This window comes from Rhinolophus hipposideros (assembly GCF_964194185.1).
Source record: "Rhinolophus hipposideros genome assembly, chromosome: 22".
NCBI lineage: Eukaryota > Metazoa > Chordata > Mammalia > Chiroptera > Rhinolophidae > Rhinolophus > Rhinolophus hipposideros.
In genome coordinates, this window is record NC_138068.1 from 22,577,669 (window position 1) to 22,597,442 (window position 19,774).

At 39.2% G+C, this 19,774-nt stretch overlaps 1 protein-coding gene and 1 pseudogene across 5 annotated transcripts in view; one reads left to right on the top strand and one right to left on the bottom strand.

Moving 5' to 3' along the window:
- Positions 1–18,955, bottom strand: part of TPX2 (TPX2 microtubule nucleation factor) — a 51,781-nt gene extending 32,826 nt beyond the window's left edge. For 2 of the 4 annotated variants that reach the window (XM_081034470.1, XM_081034471.1), the window contains exons 1-3: positions 15,940–16,044; positions 4,706–4,879; positions 2,741–2,863 (exon numbers count right to left, since the gene is read on the bottom strand). In XM_081034470.1, the coding sequence (XP_080890596.1) occupies positions 2,741–2,863; positions 4,706–4,811 (229 nt within the window). In that variant the 5' untranslated portion in view covers positions 4,812–4,879; positions 15,940–16,044. Of the gene's footprint in view, positions 1–2,740; positions 2,864–4,705; positions 4,880–15,939; positions 16,045–18,865 lie in introns of those variants that run through there. The other 2 variants (XM_081034473.1, XM_081034472.1) reach the window with 2 other exon arrangements.
- Positions 14,593–15,561, top strand: LOC308490958 (eukaryotic translation initiation factor 3 subunit F-like; annotated as a pseudogene). The gene has a single exon. The product of its transcript is annotated as a eukaryotic translation initiation factor 3 subunit F-like (transcript).
- Positions 18,956–19,774: the final 819 nt, after the last annotated feature.

Genomic DNA, 19,774 nt, shown 5'->3' on the forward strand with positions numbered 1-19,774 from the left:
GAATTCCTCGTCAGTGACACAGGATGGTAGAAAATAAAAGAACAGTGCCCTCAGGGTAGTCAAAAAGTTTTTTTTAATCTACGATTCTATACTAAGTCAAATGTTCAACTGTATATGAAGATGGAATGATGACATTTCAGACATGAGAGAATGCAAAGTTCTCTCCTGCACCTAATCTTAGGAAGTTCCCTGAGGATGTATTCCACCAAAACGAAGGACAAAGAACACAAGTTAAGAGTCTTTTAAGATCCAGGAAATAAGACAGCAAAGATATTAAGAAGATAGTAAGAAAAACAATGCCCTTCCCAACAAAGCAGTTATAACTTCCAAGGATCATTGTCCAACATGAAGCAAGCTAAAGTATGACAAAAATTTAAGCAATTAATGAAGCTTCAAAAAAAGAGAATCTACCTGACCTTGATGTCAGGATCATCTTTATGTGGCCCAGGGGCTGTGACAATGGAACTGTGGAGAACCAAGAAGGAATGCAGTTGCATCGCACTAACTGACCTGACATCACACAATATTTACATAATCATAATGTAAATATAAACATATTATCAGACATTATGGGTGTAACCACAACTTAAAACAGTAAGAGTTAAAAGATGTAGCACTTGAGAAATGAAACTGGGTATAGGGGTGGAAAGCGGAACAAGATATTTTATCATGAAATATTCTGATGTTACCAAGGTCATCATGAATCAGAGACAGAAAAAAGTGCTATGAGAACACTGAGAAGGATCAAGTAAAGGCTGGAAGAAGAAACAGCATTTGATGGTAGCTGATGAACTAAGCCTTGATTTGATAAAAGAAAACTCGAAACATATGACAGGAAAAAACAGGCCATGAAAATACATTTCATAATTTTTTATTCCAGAGAACAATCATCTGGCTCATTCCCTAAATAAGTTTTTATGAACGGAAGAAAAAGATATTGAAACAAAAATGATAACATATTATGTCAAGACTATAACAGAGGCACTTATCCCAATTAAAAGGCAGCAGTGATTACATTAATTTTTTAAAAAGACCCAACTATATGCTACCTATAAAAAATACACTTAAAACAGAAGACACACAATGCTAACATTAATCAAAAGAAAACCCAAGTGGTTATATTAGTATCAGACAAAGTAGATTTCAGAGCAAAGAATATTACCAGAGATAAGAAAGATCATTTCAAAATGATAAAGTGGTCAATTCATCAAGATGACACAACAATCTAAATATTTATGCCCCTCATAAGAGCTTCAAAATACATGAAGCAAAAACTACAAGGAGAAAAAGACAAATCCATAATTATAGTCTGAAATTTAATACTTTTCTCTCTAATTGATACAAGAAGTTGATAGAAAAGTCAGTAAGAATATAACAGCCATAAATAATATATAAGTGAATGTGCATGACTGTATTCCAATAAAATTTCATTTACAAAAATAAGTTCTGATCAAATCATGAAGATGTAACAATTATAAAAATACACGTACCTAATAACAGACCCAGATACATAAAGAAAAACTGACAAAACTGAAGGGAGAAAGACAATTCAACGGTAATAGTTGAAGACTTCAATATCCCCACTTTCAAAAACGTTCAAACAATTAGATAGACAATCAATAAGGAAATAGAAGACTTGGGCAACACTATCAACCAACTTGACCCAACTGACATTTACGTAACTCTCCACCCAATGAGAATATAACATGCTAAGTAATTTGCAACTAGAGGATAAGTCCTGGAGAGCTAGTGCACAGCATAGACATTATTCTCAACAATACCGTATTATAAACTTGAAAGTTGCCAACTTAACTGTTCTCAAAACAAAAAAGAAATAATTATGTGATGCGATAGAGGTGTTAATCACATTGCAATATATATCAAATCAACGTGTTGTACTCTTAAACTTATATAATGTTATATATATATGTCATTACATCTCAATTTTAAAAAATGGGTCAAAGATATCAAAAGGAAATTAAAAGTATTTTGAATTGAATGAAAATGAAAATACAGCATATCAAATTTGTCAGATGACATTACAGCAGTTCTTAAGGGGGAATTTATAGCAGTAAACTCATTTAAAAAAAGAAAAAGAAAGCTTTCAGATCTCTATAATCAGTGACTTCAGTTGCCACCTTAACTAAAAAAAAGAAAAGAAAAGAAAAGTACACTTAATCCAAAGCAAGTAGAAGGGAAATTATAAAAAACACTGAAATGTACACTTTAAGTGAATTGTATATATGAATTATATTGAAATATAGCTATAACTTTTAAAAAATAATTATTTTCAAAGATTTATGACCTCTTAAAGAATGCCTCTTTTGTTCTGACCAAATAGACAATATTCCACAGATTTAGTAACCACCAGTTTAAATGGCAATCATCTGTTAAAATCCGAAACATGACTCAAAGAATTCTTGTACAATGGCAAGCAGTGCCTTCTTCTCGCCTACTATTTTGTTTCCCAACCAGACCTGTAGAAGTTACTTAAATCTTGTCATAAAAAGAAGACAGTTATGTATCTGGCAGTAAAATTCTATGTTAACTTAAGTTCCAAGAGATTATTAAAAACGTGTAGCACATTGTTAGTTTCACATTCACCATGAAATGAATTAGCCCATTTCACCAATAATAAACCGAGTGATACAGCATTTAGGTAATTCCCCCAGATCCCTCAGACTCCTAATATGCTGCCCCACCATTCTCCCAAAGAGCTTTTTTCTAATGTCTCTCTTACCTGGTCTCAAAGGTGTGACGATAGCTTGCTGAGGATTAGCCTTCCTCAAAGGAGTTTTGTCCTGAAAAAGCCCTCCTGTCCCATTCTTCCCAGGAAACTTATTCTCCAAATTGGCCTTCTCTTCTGTGAAAAGGTAAGAGTGTCATCATCTACACAATCAGCAAGGAAGTAAAATAAGTCAATGCCATACACTTAAAATGGGCTTCAGTACACATCTAACTCATTTGGCAAGTACAAGCCAAGTTCTAGTGATCAAAGGAAATGAGTACACACTATACATCAGAGACAGAGACTGTAAACCTATCACTAAATCACTGGCAACACTGACAATGTGCTATAGAAAAGGAGACATGCAGGCTCTGCGTGCATTGTGAATAGCTCCTTATCTTCGCTTGCTACACATTTAGGACCGTCCAAGCATGAACTGGCCTTATCTACCACCTAAATACATCATGTTCCTCTTAAAGAAAACTGTAGCCACCAAGATCTGCTGGGCTTACAAGGGACACTTAATAGTCTATCTGAGATGAGGTTCTTCCTCAACTGGGTGGTGAGAGGGGAGAGTGGGGTGTGTGAGGATGGAACCGAGATAGGCCCTCTCAAGGAATTTTATCTTCGGTTCTGCTGTGTCCGAAAGTCAGCACAAAGCAGTGAAACACCTGTTTTACCAACAGCCTGCCAATAGACAGAAGAGTCAAAAACATGGTGGGCCTTAGCAATAACACTGTGCATGTACACTGATTGCAACTGTGTAAAAAGATGTGATTATTTAGAATTAGAAAGTAATGTATTAGAACTAAGGTGGTCTTGAAAAAGTAGTGGGATTAATTTTTTTCTTCCAAATTGTAGTTAATAGTGTTGTTATACTAATATTTTTTCTTGTTTGTTTTAAAGAAACACTTGAAAAAAGAGTCAGACAACCCAGCCATTTCCTCAGGATTTCAGTGGAGCAAGGCCATGAGGAAGACCCCTGCAGGGCAGTTTGTCCTCTTATCCACCTTTCTTTCCACACCACTTCCAAGAGACCTCTCCTCTCAGGCTCCCTGGTGGATACCATTAAAATCTTTTTCCAAGAGAATGGCATATGCCATCACATTTGAACACTCCATTATCAGTGATAAGTGCGGCTGCAATGGATTCATTTTTGTCCCCATCACAAACCGACTTCTCTTAATAAGGAGGATTAAGGCATGAGAAAGAATAAAATGAAGAGGCCCCATCAACTACCAGCTTGCAATATCACTGGTCTCACATATTACTCCAAAGTAATATAAAAGTATAACCACATCCTTAGTGCTGACCTGGTGTCAGGATTTGTGCCATTATCACATGACTCAACATCAGGCAATCCTATCTCTGGAGATTGGGTTCTGAGTAGCATAGTCCCTCCATTTAAAAATGAAATGGGGAGGGGTAGCAAGAGGGAGGTGAGTGTAATTATAAAAGGGCAACACAAAGATCCTTGTGATCTGTTCAATATTTTGTCTCTGTTGGTGGATACATGACCCTACACAGGTGATAACATTGCATAGAACTTAGTACACATAAACAAAAATGAGTACACGTGAAATGGGAAATCTGAGTAAGATGGATGAATTGTATGTCAGTATTCTAGTTGTAGTATTATACTCCATGCCTAGTGACAAGTAGAGCAAGTTATTATGTGGCTGCCATCACTACAGACATGTTTTTGAGTCCTAGAGTTTCACTCAACTTTGTTTCATCATATTTCTAAGGAAATATGGATTTCTGGATTTTCCTATATATCCCTAAAGCTTAAATATTTGTCATTCTTAACTGCAAAATAACATCAATTTATACTTATAGTCTATTCCCCAAATACTGGGCACTTCAGTTATTTCTCTCATATCATGGATGACAAAGTACGAGCATCTTGGTACAGACAGTCCCTTCTACAAAGCAAGCCACTAACCCTTAAAATGGCCAGAGAAAGCAGACACTTACCAAACCAAGAATCTACGTCTTGGGTTTCTTCCTCATCATTCAAAGATGTAAAATTGATGAAGTCCATGGGTGCATCATAGGAATAAGAGAATTTAATTTGTGACATTGTCCCTGCCTTAACGCAGAAGAGCCGGTTTTTCCCAGTATCTGTGTCACTTCGCAACAGGTCACCTTCTAAGGAAAGAAATGGGTCAGAAACTTGGCTGCCATTAACTAAAGTACTGATTACATAACAACTGCTTTGCTTTTACTACCACATTTGCAACTCTGAAAAATCACCTGGACAATATGTCTTACTTTTCAAATCAAACTAAAAGTTAACTGCTCTTTTGGGTAACTTGAAGACATTCCTCGAGGTAGGTATGTGGGAATTAGAAAGAGGAATCTGATTAGTACCTACAACGTGCCATGCACTGTGCTAGGAGTTTTACTTTCATTATTTTATTTTCCCTCTCTATATACCATTTTCTTACTTCTAGCCACTACCACATCTAATTTACTCTCTTTGCCCTGAATAACCCAATTTCTGAACACACCATACATTTTATACCTACCAACCAAAATCCTACTCATCATTTACTGTCCAATTCAATTCTCTATAAACTCTTTTGCAATTTCTACCTATCATACATAATTTTTGCCTCTCCAAAGCCACAGTGCTTTGTTTACCATCCAGTTTTATATTAGTTAACTATGCAAACATCTCTCCTAGTAGAATGTAAGTTCCTAAAAAATGGATTTTACTTACTTGTGTATACCCTCATCCACCAAGGTGCTTATCTTATACATAGTAAGTATCTTATACTTTTAGTAAGAGCTCAATACAGTTTTGCCAAGTATAGGTTTTCTTTCCCACTTTTCATAAAAACATTGTTACTGGCCATGAAGGAAAAGACTAAAAAATACATAAAAGGCACAACATGCAGATTAGGTAAAAGGAACGAGTCAATGATATGGGCCCATCCTACTCCTGTGTACGAAGTTGTACACTCCATCCTGTGGAAACCTGTGTAGACTTGAAGTCAGCCCCCACTCCAGCCTTGTACAGTTAAAAAAACAGTTGGAAGTAGTGTAAAAAATAGCCTAAAGCCCACATTCACTGGCAGATAATTTCCTATGAAACCCAATAAGCCATTTGTCCTCATCCAGGGAACAACATGTACTTAAAAGTACTCTGGATCTTGGAAGAAAGGTAGGTATCAGTAATCATTTACATACATGTCTACAGAATTAAGTATCTTTCTTTTAGCCCTTATTTTATTATAAAAATACATGCTCATATAAAAATTAGATCATAAAAAAGCCTTTATTTTCAAAAACATCTACGGGCTGGCCCAGTGGCTTAGGTGGTTGGAGCTTAGGTGGTTGGAGCACCGGGCTCGTGATCCTAATGCCGAGGTTGCCGGTTCGATTCCCACATGGGCCAGTGAGCTGCACCCTCTACAGTGAACAACAGCTCTCCCTGGAGCTGGGCTGCCTTGAGGGGCTGAGTGCTGCTGTGGGTTGCCATGGGCGGCCAGTAGTCAGCGTGAGTGGCCAGCAGCCATCGTGAGCTGCTGTGAACAGCCGACTGGTGACAGACTGCCTCAGCATGGGGGGAGACACAACTCATAATACCAGCATGGGCCAGGGAGTTGTGTCCTACACAACTAGACTTGAAAGAGAAACAATGGCTTGAAAGCTTGAAATGGAGTGGGGGGGGGAGTTGGAAAAAGGGGAAACAAATTGCAATACTCAATATATACCAATAACAAAAGATGAATACAAGTCACATTTGACATCTGCAATTACAAGAGGTGCTCAAAGTGGTTACCATCAACGTAATTTTAATATAGTTTTTTTCTGTTCTTAAAATGTGTATACATGTTTTTGGCACCCTCTGTATAGAAACTTTTTAAAATAAGATCATTGACGTTTTGCATCTGCTTTACATATTGTAAGCATTTTCCATGTCGATGAATAACGACATCCCATCAATTGATGGCTGTACTATAATTTACTTTTCCCCTATTTTTAGACTTCTCCCAATATTTTCACTTTAAAGATACTAGCAGTCCACTTATATTATACACTTACTAAGGGCTATAACATGCGGGTTTGATGTCGAAGCTCCTTTCTTACTAATATTCAAGGATGAGACACTAAGTCTCATACAAAAAGTAGAAGATATAGTCTCAGACACAAAGGAATTTAAAATCTAGACAGTAGCTGAAGTCCTTTCACACTCAATAAATAAGATAGTATACAATATTTAAATTATATAGTATGAACTATAAGTATAAAGAGAATTAGAAATTAACATGGCTTAAATCAAGCCACAGTTAAATATTTTTCATTGAACAACATCAAAACAGTAGGAAGCAGTCAACTTCTTATTGCCTTTGTGGAGTTAGGACTGCTGTTTTTACTCGTTTCCTTGATTTGGATGTGTTCTGCAAAAGCCAGCTGCCCTAGAAAGAGAACAAAACTGGAAGCAGGGTGCATATTATTAACAAGGCTATGGTGGAAGTCCAGGAGAGACACAGTGGTAGTTTGGGCCAAGATATTGATCATGGAGAAGTGAACAGACATGAGATAAACTTTAAAGGTAACAGTGAGAAGATTCAATGGCAGACTGGATAGAGAAAAGAAGGAATTGGGAGTAAATCCTAGCATCTCTTGGGTTGGAAGTTGGATGGATTATGGTGCTATTGACTGAGACGGAGAGGACAAACAGAGAATGGGCTAAAATCAGTTCTGTATAGCACCTGTACCTTTTGAGTGGACTATCTCAAGTATCCACTTAGATATCTAGTAGCTAATTGGAGAGATGTTTAGGTCAGACGTAACATTTTGACCTCCCAAGGTAATGTAGTCCAAACAGTAATGACCCAAGTATGATTTTCAGCCCCAGCTCTTTTTCAGTTCTCAGACCCTGAGTCATTTCATTTTCTCCATACTGATTGCACAATCTGCTACTATGTGGCACACAGCCATGGACAAAAAGTTAAAAGATGGGATCTATTTTCAAAGAGCTCAAGCTTTCCAAGGACATCAGGTATTGGGGAACTTAATACTGGTATGGGTGCCCTGGTAAAGACGTGGCCCTCTGCTCCTGCAGCAAATAAAGTCTCAAGGAGCTGCCACTACGGTTGTTTCTCAGTGTTGGTGGAATGCAGCCATCCTAATTTTCGCTCTATAGCTAAAAGAGCACTATTTTATCAAGATGAATTGATAGGCCCTGACCAATTACTTCTAGAGACTGGCTGTTAGACAATTCAAGTGTGAACTCGAATTTGATTATCCTGTTAGTCTCTGTGGAACTGTAACAGATTTTCTCTGATGGACTGCCATTCAATCCTGAACTTACTTATACACCAAGGAATCAATTTCTGCTGAACTTCATCTGGATGTGTATGGTTCTCAGCTCCTATGTCGCACCTAACAGCACTGAATTGAGTAGTATCTTCGTCGTACCCCCCACCTACTCAACAATGGTTCTTGGTACAGGACAGACTGTGCGATATGTGGCTATGCCCACTTCAGAGAACACTAGTCAACACCTTTTGATGGACTACGCAATTACTCACTTCCAAGGAATTTCACCCAGCCTTTCATCTATGAAATCTAGAAGCTTGTGCCCGTGGACATTCAGCAGCAACACAAAAGTAGCCCAGTTTAATGATGTCATGCGACATTTTATTTTTATATATTTACATGATTTTAATTAATTTAATCTATTGTAATCCCCTTCGTGATGCTTTTGAGAGAAGCCATTTGTGGTTTTGTCAATGTGGACATAAACCCATGAATAAAACTTGACATACTTTGTTGTAAAAAAAACCCAAAAAGCAGGAAGCACACTATAATGGAAGTCACCTCCTTGAATGCCACCTTCCAAGCTTAGAGTAGCCACAGGACAGTTCTGGCCAATGAGAAGAAAGTAGAAATCTGCTGAGGGATTTACAGGAAAACTCTTACTTTCCAGGTGTAGCTATAGCCCTTGTTCCCACCCTTTCCCTTCACCCTTCTTCCTGCCTTGAAGGTAGACGTAAGGCTACAGTCATAGCAGCCATTGTGTACATGAGTGGATGGCCAAGGGTATAACAGACATTGACCTTGAGATCATTGAGCTACTGATCACTAATGAACAAATATCAGCAATCATTTACCTCCGGACAGTAATGCTCTTTTTGTATAAACCATTAGAGTTATGTTTTTATCTTACAGCCAACAAACATAGAAGTACAGGATTCTAGCCCAGTCTCCGGCATTTACAAGACATAGCGCGGGTGCCAAAAAACTGTATACAAGTGGGCACTTTGGTCAGCATTGCTCAAGCAGTAGTTCGCTGTAATCAAAAGTGTCTGGACGCCGATGGTAACCACTTTGAGCACCTCTTGTAATTGCAGAAGTCAAACGTGACTTGTATTCATCTTTTGTTTTCAGTATATGTTGAGGATTACAATTTTAATACAGATTCCTTTCTTAAAATGTGTATACATTTTTGGCACCATTTTTTTTTGGCACTCTCTGTATATATGGCAATGGGCAAGTCACTCTACTTTTCTGTCTACCTACTTCCCATAAACATTTCGAGTGCTATGAAATATACTGCCAGAAGATATAATCATTGTCTTTTGACCTACTGATACCTTTCCTCTCCTTGACCACATTTCTATTCAAAAGACGCTTACTGAAAGATTTCCAAATGACTGACAGTGGCTAAAATTCCCCTTCAGCAAAGAGGAAGTTTTCCTATTCTTATGAACAAACATGCTGGAAGACATGGGAAAATCTTGGATTCCCATGATCTTAATGCCTAACCCAGGTCACTGGGAACACTTCCCAGGCAGGAATGTAATGAAGACAACTAAAGCTGGGGGAGGGAAGAGGCTGGAATGTAACTTGCAACAACCCCACTTAGCCTCCTAAAACCCAGATTCCACCAAAGCATGCTGCTGAAAACCACCTGGAAAGTATTCAAATTTAACCCTTCACACCCCTTTCTCTTTTTTTAATTATGGAGTTACACTGCTAGCACTCTTTGGAGTGCAATTTGCATTTTTCTTTTTGAGAGATCTTGCCAAATGTAGAACTTTATCTTACAGATATGTATTTATGCATAAGTAAGTATATGAAAGTACTCTATGGAATTGTTCTTAAAAGTAAAAAAAATAAAAACCCAAATTCTACCAATAGGAGATTGGTTGAATCAATTATGGCACAAATGTATAATGAAATAGTAATTTTAATATTAGGTAACTCTACATATGTGGTTATATGTATAGAATGAGCTCCAGAGCTATTAAATGAGAAAAGCTAATGAAGAAGTGTGTGCTCCCATTCACGTTAAAAAAGAAAAAAAGGGTAATATATACTCATATATACCTTTGTATATACATAAAGTATTGTGGAAGGAGACACAAAAGTGTTAACAGCAGTTGGGTCTGAGAAGAAAACTGGGAGTTCTTGATCCGGGGAAGACTTTTCACTATACGAACTTTTATATACTTTAAATATGTTTTATTGTATAAATCCGTATCTTTTCAGTTTAAAAAACTAGTTAAGCAGTACTTATTTCCCCCTAAATCTATGTTTACAGTCTATAAGACACTGGGATTTCTGGAATTTTTATTAAATAGTCTTAAATCCAGCAATAATTGTTAAACCTCTTGATTTTTGGAAATAATGCTTCCCATTTACAGTCTATATACATTGGCTACTAACTCCACATTCTCTGTTTCTGTATAAAAATAAAACGTTCCTGGTATGAACTTAACAAAATGGTATATAAAATTGAAAAAACAAGTTAAAAATAAAAGCTATGAGTTACTGAGTACTGAGTACTTATGACATGCCAGGCACTGTTGACAGTGTGTTGCATATATTAATTCACTAAATCCTCGCAATAACCCTATGAAGAAGGTCCTGTTATTACCTTTCTTTTACAGAAGTGGAAAACGAGGCACAGAGAGAGTACTACTAGTTCATGGTCACACAGCTAAGAAGTAGCAGGGCCAGAATTTGAACCCAGATAGGCCCTAAAGGATATGTCTTTATCCACTGCACCATCCACTACCTTTCATGTTTATTTAAATATAGATATCTGTATAGGTCAATATCAACGGTCAAGGCACAAGAGACAAAACCACTTATAGGTAATAACTTCCAAACACTGAATGTCTACTACAGGCCAAGCACCCTAACGGGCACTGCACATCAATCATCTCACTTAAACAACATAGAATTAACAATATAGAAGGTAGATATTATCATCATCATCACCATTTTACAAACAAGGAAACAAGCTCAGAGAAGCAAAGCTACTCCAAGATCACAAACTAGTGTAGCAGTGTTAATTCTAAGGCCAGTTCTGTAGGATTCCAAAATCTGGGGTCCCTATAACAGTTTTTCTATAAATATCCCTTCAAAAATGAAGTAGGTGACCAAATCTTGCTAACCTGTTAGACAAAAAAAAAATAAACTCTGCTCTATATAAAACACTAAGCATCCCTGACAAGTTGTTCATAAAAAACATTCTGATGGATTAAAAGCCCTATTCTAAATATACCGGGAAAGCTCTGAGCTCAATCTTCCCCTAAAGTAAAACACAGCCCCTTAATGTCTTTTGCTAAGTTTGCACTCTTGCATATAAAGTTTTCACTATATATATTAGGTTGGAGGAAAAGTAATTGTGCTTTAAAAGGTTGAAAATAATTGCAAAAACTGCAATTACTTTTGCACCAACCTAACACGATGGAAGTTAGCCTGAGCCTCTCAGTGGATATTCTAAGTAAAGGAGACCATGAAGAGGCTAGTCAGCCTCAGGAGGAGGCGTGTCTTTTGAGATCTAGGACTACACTGAATGGTGAGGGTTAAAAGGCAAGGGGCTCAAACCTAAATATGCCCAATCTTTATTTAGTTGAAATTGTAAAACCCAAACACTATTTTTAACAGGACTCCTTTTCAAAAAAAGCTTCTTTTGGGCCGGCCCAGTGGCTCAGGTGGTTAGAGCTCCATGCTCCTAACTCCGAAGGCTGCTGGTTCGATTCCCACATGGGCCAGTGGACTCTCAACCAGAAGGTTGCCGGTTCGATTCCTCAAGTCCCGCAAGGGATGGTGGGCAGCGCCCCCTGCAACTAGAAATCGGCAACTGGACCTGGAGTTGAGCTGTGCCCTCCACAACTAAGACTGAAAGAACAACAACTTGACTTGGAAAAAAGTCCTGGAAGTACACACTGTTCACCAATAAAGTCCTGTACCTCTTCCCCAATAAAATCTTAAAAAAAAAAAAAAAAAAAAAAAAAAAAAGCTTCTTTTGAACTATCTTTTGGTGTAGTATGGCCAACTCAGAAGACCATCCCCTGGCCCCAAAACGGGAACAAATAAGTAAATACATATCCATTGAGAAGCATGAGTCCCCTCAGTAAAGGGTGACAGCACAAGTACATGAGCAAAGCCAAAAGTAACTACGCGCTTATGCCAATTTCACCACACTGCCTCTCCCATAAATAATAAATATTAGGATGTAAAACCTTCAAAAATTAAAGAGCACAAGGCCTACTGGGAAATAGAGCAGGCCAGGGTCAAAGCCAACTGTTTAAATGAGAGAACCTCACGCATGGTGGGAACTGGATGCCTTCCTGCACCCCTTAATCAAGATTGAATTTCTGTCAACAGGTCTCACTGGGAAAAAAAAAAAAAAAAGGCATATGCGTCAACCACATTCCCCCAAACAAATTAAACTGCCAAGCAAGAGAATCAGCATCACATTTCAAAATTATCGGAATCTACCATAGCTTCAGACTTCTGCAAATCTAGAAACACTGTCAGTTAAAAAATAGCTCTTTCTGACCAATAATCCTACAATAGACATGAGGAAAACGCCTGTCCCAAACTAGTTAGGTTCCTTTTAAAAGCTGCCTATCAAGTACCATCCACCATACCATATAGCTATTTTTTTGTTTCCAAAAAATAACAAAGGGTAGATATAATCCCTTCCCTCAAGGACCTCACAGTTGAATGAAGAATACAATTATGATACAGGGTGATCCCTGCTGTAATGGGGAATAAACCAAGGGCAACTAACAATAAATGAAGCAAGTGCAGAGAAGGGGAACAGAGTGAAGAAGGGTCAGAGCAGGCTTCCTGGTGAAACTGATACCCAAAAGATACAGTCAGACATGCAGAGCTCTATAGGCTAAGGATGAATGTTGACCTTTCCTAAGGGAAGAGACAAATGGAAAGGGCAAACAAATGTGAGTACACAATTGAGGAAGACTGCAAAAGAGGCAATGTAACCTATATCCACAGTCATCTGAAATCAACCTCCATCACCTCCTGTCTCTCTTCACTCTCAAACCAAAAATAACTAGCCTTGACAAGCCCTATAAATCAAAAGGTGCAGGTTCAGAGCGGGTGGGGGAAGTGGCAAAAGGGTGCATTCTAAGGTTGAAATAGTGGACTAGCAGCTCCTAAGAAAACCAAAGATTAGTGTGATAGATGCTCTCAATTGAGCACCTCACTCACTATCCAGCTTTCAAGCATCGTCCTGCCTATTTCTATTGAAGGAAAAATCATGAATTAAACTGGTCATTTAATAGAATAAACAGGGCAAGTCAAGACTTCATTTCGAAGTGTAGTTAGTTAAGATGGTCCCATCCCAGGCAGTGCCATTTCCCCAGGGACATCCTCTCCTACTTTCACAAGGGATAAGAGATCCTATTACAGTACTACAAATTAAATAGAGTTATTTTCATCTTACCCAAGGAGAAAACACCTACTTTTTTTTTTTTTTGGACATAAGGGATCAGCAAGAGTCAATAAATGGCAACATAATCCAGCGTGCAATTTTAACTGTTAATCAAAGTCACAAACTAAGTCTGAAGGAAGTTAATGGACTTTGTGTTTCCACATTTGTGTTTGCTAACTTCTATGTTGAAATCGGATCTGTTTACAGAAACAGATCTATGAAGCTTCCAAAATTGGGTCAATTTAAAATCCAATGACAATCCCTCACCGTCCACTCAGAAGTCAGCACAGGACACATGGACACTTGTTCTAACTCGTCACTGTCCAGAAACCTCAAGCAAATATATTTTATATCATTTCTCTCCAAAACTTGTCATTTTCATATCATCTCTCTGAAGAAGTACAAAATTAGTTCTGCTTTATTTAATTTATCCATGGACTCTATAAACCATAATCCACTCTTATACAACTAATAGGACCTGGATAGGAATCAATGACGCTGTTTACCTCTAGGCCAAATAATGACACAGATCTTTGTAGATTAAGGGGAAATTTTTGTGGAATATCAGAGTCTTCTGATGTTCCAACAGTAAGAAGCTGCAAGTTTGTAAGCGTTGATAGTGGGGCTACAGGTTGCAATCCTCATCAAATCTCAATCCCTCAGTCTTGTAGAGATTTATATCCTTCAAAAGGTTTGGGAAGTAGACACACGCATCTAAAAAAGTGATTACCTATGAGGTGGCAGGGAGTGAGATAGACAGTGACAGCGTAGGAAGATTTTTAACTACTGCAAATCTTTTTTATATAATTTTGATTTTTGCACAGTGTGAATGTGTTACATATTTTTTAAAATATAAATTTGTGCCTATGTGAATAGACATTGTTAGCAGGTAGGTAAAGCAGCACAATTTTCTTATGAGGCAATTTGGTGCTATGTACCAAAGTCTTAAAAATAAGCATTCTTTTTGACCAATGATTTCACTGGGTAAAATACTACAGTAGAACCATATAATGAAATACCATATAGCCATTAAAATTATGCTACACAAAATTCTAACGGCATGAAAAAATGTTCACAACCTAAGTATTAAGTGAAAAAAATAATGGTTTTTAGTGCATGATATTTTAAAACCAAATATAGCCCTCTCAATAAGATGGCCACACCAGCAGTACCTGCGAGTGTTTCCCCTGCCACTCCAGCCCTAGCCCAGACTGCGGGTCCCGCCTCAGCCTCAGCCGCAACCTCAGCTCCAGCGCCAGCTCCATCCTCATCCCCAGACCCGGTGGCAGCAGCACAGACCCTAACAGTCACTGGCTGGTCCTGCTCCACCGGACCCCTTCCCTGGCAACCATGTGATCCAGTTGAATCCTGTCATTTTGGCCTCCATCATGGACAGCTACGAACGATGCAATGTGGGGCTGCCCGACTTATCGGGACCCTGTTGGAACCACTGACAAGCACTCAGTGGAAGTCACCAATTGCTTGTCAGTGCCACACAATGAGAAGATGAGGTGGCTGATGACATGGGATTTGCTATGAATATGTATGAATTGCACAAGAAAGTCTCTCCCAGTGAGCTCATCCTGGGCTGGTACACTCCGGCCATGACATCATGGAGCACTCTGTGCTGATCGATAAGTATTACAGCTGGGAAACCCCCAACCCCATTCACCTCACTGTGGACACGAGGCTCCAGAACGGCCACATGAGCATTAAGGTCTATGGCAGCACTTCACTGCGTGTCCTGAGGAGGACCGTGGGGGTGATCAGAGTGAAATATGCGTATTATGACACTGCACTCATTGGAGTTGACCTGAGCATGAAGACCTGTTTTTGCCCCAACCAGGTGATTGGACTCTCAAGTGACGTGTGGCCAGTGGCAGGGTCCTCAGCTCGCATCCAGGATGCCCTAAGCAGTGTTGCAGTACGCAGACGTACTGTCTAGAAAGGTGTCAGCTGACAATACCGTGGGCCGCTTCTTGATGAGTCTGGTTAACCAGGTACCCAACATAGTTCCCAAGGACATCAAGACCATGCTCAACAGCAACATCAATGACCTGTGATGGTGACCTACCTGGCCCATCTCACACAGTCACAGATCGCCTCGATGAGAAACTTGTAACCTGGGAAGGGGCCCCAAACAGCACTCCTGCCATTCGGGAACCCAATCCTAGGACTCAGAATGGAATGAAGCAGAAATGGCTTCTTGTGGTTTGAGACACTGAGTCTGTCAACTGCTTGTGATTCTAAATGAACATAGCTGAACTTTTGTAAAAAGAAAAAAAATATATATAGACACAGAAAAACATTGGAAAGGAATCTATCAAAATATTAGCCATGGTTTATATGAGAACTGGGGTAATGGGTTATATTGTTTTATTTGCTTTTCCAATATTAAATAAATTTTCTTCAAAACGTTACTTTATAAAGATACATTGAACGTGTTTAAACACTTTTGAAGATATTAATGTTCCCTTTATTCCTGTGGACATAACCTTACCTGTGGTTTAATGTCAGTCCAATCAAAGTTGCAATATACTCCTTCACCTCTTTTCTGAAATCTTGAAGTCTAGAAAGTACTCCTTTTAAAGAACCTGGCAGAAGCAGAAAGATGATGAAACTCTGTGGTAAAGTATTTAGATACCCACTCTCTCAATAGCATGGATCCCCCCTAGATGCCTTTAAACGTCTTAACAGATTGCTGTTTCATCAGTACAAAAGCGTTCTTAAAATTTTTTAGTGTACCTTTGCTGTCTCCTGGTATCTTTTGATATTACCTACGTCCACTTTAAAGCAGTCTTTCCAAAACCTGCAATTTAGGAACACTGACACCAAGAGGTGGTAGAGTGCACTTGTATCCTACTCAAACAGGACAAATAGTAGGCATACTTAGAGTCTGAACAAAAAATTTTGTTTTACTACCTTTTTTTATTTTAAAAAGTAAAAATACCATTTTAAAAAAATTTCCAAAGTTCCTATATACAATTTTATACCTTTCTCACTAATCTTTAATTTCCCCCAATCAAGTTTCTCTATGCAAACAAACAAAAGCAGACTCCCCCTCCTCCGCCCCCCCCAGTTATCTATACACCTTTTTCACAAAGTACCTTGGGCTGCTGATCTCTATGTCCCTCTCTCAAACCTGTGTCTAACCTATTCACAGACTTGTTTGGGCCATTCAATCTCCCTATAGTCAATTCTGCTTCCTACCTTTACGCATGGCAAAGAATATTAAGTGCGCCAAAGGGCATTTAAATCTCTCCTCCTCCCTTCTTCCCCAGCAATTGAAAAAGAAGTAGGGAACAGACCCAGGAAAGGCTGAAGAAAAACTATATAAGGGATATAGAAGAACTCTAAACCTCTCCTGGTACCTAAATAAAAAATGGAGGACCTTCCCACATAATCCCATCTCCTGGAGAAGCTTAACTGCAACTGTAGGATAAAGTAACTTTATTAAGGTTAGAATATACAGACTTAAGCATAAGGCTGGTCAAAATATTAATAACCCTGTTTTATTTACACAATTTGAAAGTTTAAACAAATTTACCAAGCCAGCTGAATACATCCAGTTTTTCATACCTGCAATTTTGCAGTCAATTTAGATAATGCCCTCCTGCCTATCCAATTCAACAGATATTAAGCGGGTGATTTTTATGCACCAACACTGTTTCAGTTCCTGTCTCACCAAACTGCTTATCAAGAGCCAATGTGTGTCCCACCTGCTTCACAAAGCTACCATTGCCTGTTTTAAGCCTCACTGATCTCCCTCTCCTCTAAATTGCCAGGGCATTTACAGTACAAAACAGTAGAGCACTCAGATGCTCTCTCGTCTTGTTCTGATTGTCACTTGTCAATTTGAATCAGTCTTTTGTCCTCAAGCATACCAGAAAACCCTAAGAACATCATACACATGTACACCCACAGTATTTAACACTAACCTCAGCACACAGCACACCCTAAAAGCTCAATTAATTAGCTAAGTGAGCTGGGAGCCACAATTTTGGTCCCAAGAGTGATAGCTTAATACTGAGCTGACACACCCAACAATGCTACGCCAAAACAACCAAGGGTTATACCGTGTTTCCCCGAAAATAAGACCTAGCTGGACAATCAGCTCTGACGCGTCTTTTGGAGCAAAAATTAATATAAGACCCGGTCTTATTTTACTATAAGACCAGGTATAATAGAATATGATACCAAGTGTTATTTTACTATAAGACAGAGTCTTATGTAATAAATATAACATATATATAATACTGGGTCTTATATATTAATTTTTGCTCCAAAAGACGCATTAGAGCTGATTGTCCGGGTAGGTCTTATTTTTGGGGAAACAGGGTATAGGGGTGGCCTCACCGGGGGTATGATACACTGAGGCCACAACACAAGAATAGCCTTATGTAGCAGTAAATAGCTCGCTTTTGACATATGATGATGGTGAGACAAATTTTTGAAAAAGGCAACAGGATGTCAAAGACGAGGTAAGACTGAACCTGGATGCTGTCTTGTCCTACAAGGGACTGATCTTGGGGAAGTCCTTGGTACTTAACTACTAGAAAATTGTATATGAGAAAAAGAAACCATCTATGAAGAAAAAGGGGGGGGGTGTGGAGGAATCCAACAATATTATAGCCTGATTCACACTTCATTCCTCTCGGATCTTTAAATGTTCTAGGACAAGAAATTAGAAAGGCAATTAATACCTGGTTATTTGAAGCAAAGGGGGGAGGACTGGGCAGATGTGGATAAAACAGAGTTAATTTAAAATCCCAAATAGGCAACTACAAGTGGAATTAAACTCTCCCCTCAATTATGTTCTCACACCACCTCGATTACCTTTCCACCTTACGCAATCGTTTTAAAATATAGTTGGTTCTGACCACATCTATTTTCCTCCACCAAACGCCACACTTCTGGAGGGCGGTGCTACTGTTTCATCCATTTCTCTAAACGTATCTAGACGGTGGACTTCAGTTTCCTCCTCTATAAAGTGGAGTTAAGAACAGCACCCACCTCACTGGCTTGGTGCGAAAATTAAACGAGAAAATGCCTAGCCCAGTACATGCTTATGTCACGTATGTGTGGTAAAACAAAAATTGTTACCATTACTAGGGGCCCACAGCCTCTCACAACTCCTTCTCCCCGCTCTTTCCCACGGCCAGTCTCCACATCTACCTGCAGACACAGCCTCCTAGGCTCGGTCCGGACAGACTTCCCGGAAAAAATCCTGTAACGAAGAGAAGGGGAGCCGGAAGCCCGGCTCCGACTCCGCCGGGCCAGGACCGCGCCCCACAACCAAAGCCTCAGAAGCCCGGGCATAGAGACATGGACCGCACTGGGGGCATGGAGGCGACCACCAGCCGTTCGAAAATCAGGAAAAAGGCACTCCCGTGCCCAACTGCTCCCCTTTTCTCCCCATGGCTCACCTTGTCGCAGCTGTAACACCCGAGCGCCCGCAAGAACCGCCGCGGGATTCATTCAATACCGTTGAAAATTTGAACCCAGGCTCTCCAGTCGAATGCACCAATCAGAGTGCCGGAAACCCGCAATCCCAGCCCCCCGATTGGCCCTAGAGATCACACGACGCCGGAAGTCAGGATGAGGGACAGGCAAACAACCGGGCCTGGAGGTTCTTGGGAAATGTAGTCTCAGGCGACTGCGTGAGCTCATTGGGACAACTCAGATAAGGAATTTACTACAAAGCCCAGAATGCTCGGCTCCTAACTATTTGGGGAAGGTGGTACCAATTGAAGAGGTGGGGAATAGATTTAGATAACAGAACAGCGCCCATCCTGGACCTCCCCAAAACTTTCACGGAAGAAAACTCTAGATTTGTTCATTATTCCTGTGGTTATGCATTGTACCTGTATATTCATAGGAATTCACTTAATTAATTAATATGTATTCCCCTGCATGCAACATAAACTCGACCTCAGCCTCTCTGCCAATGAGTCTCAAATTCTTCATCTAGTCCACTCCCTGATGTTACTGGTCTAAAGCCGCGGTTTATTGGAGGCGTCGTCCTTCTGATCTAATTCCAAGCACATCGATGTTGTTGATATCCTCGTAGTGTAGAAGAGAAAACAAATGCTCAGAGAAGTTGTCTAAAATCTCGTATTAAGTGGAGGAGACAGCATTTGAATTAAGAACGTCTGGGCCTATACCTCATCGATAATCAATTAGAAAAGAATAGCAAAGACTAGAACAAAAAGGTCGCCATTTATAATAACAACAGAAGCTACAAAAATTTTAAAAATAAACCTAAGACCTTTATGGGAAAATCAAAAAATGTAAAACGTCGTTGAATAACTAAAAATAATTAAATGAGGTGGATA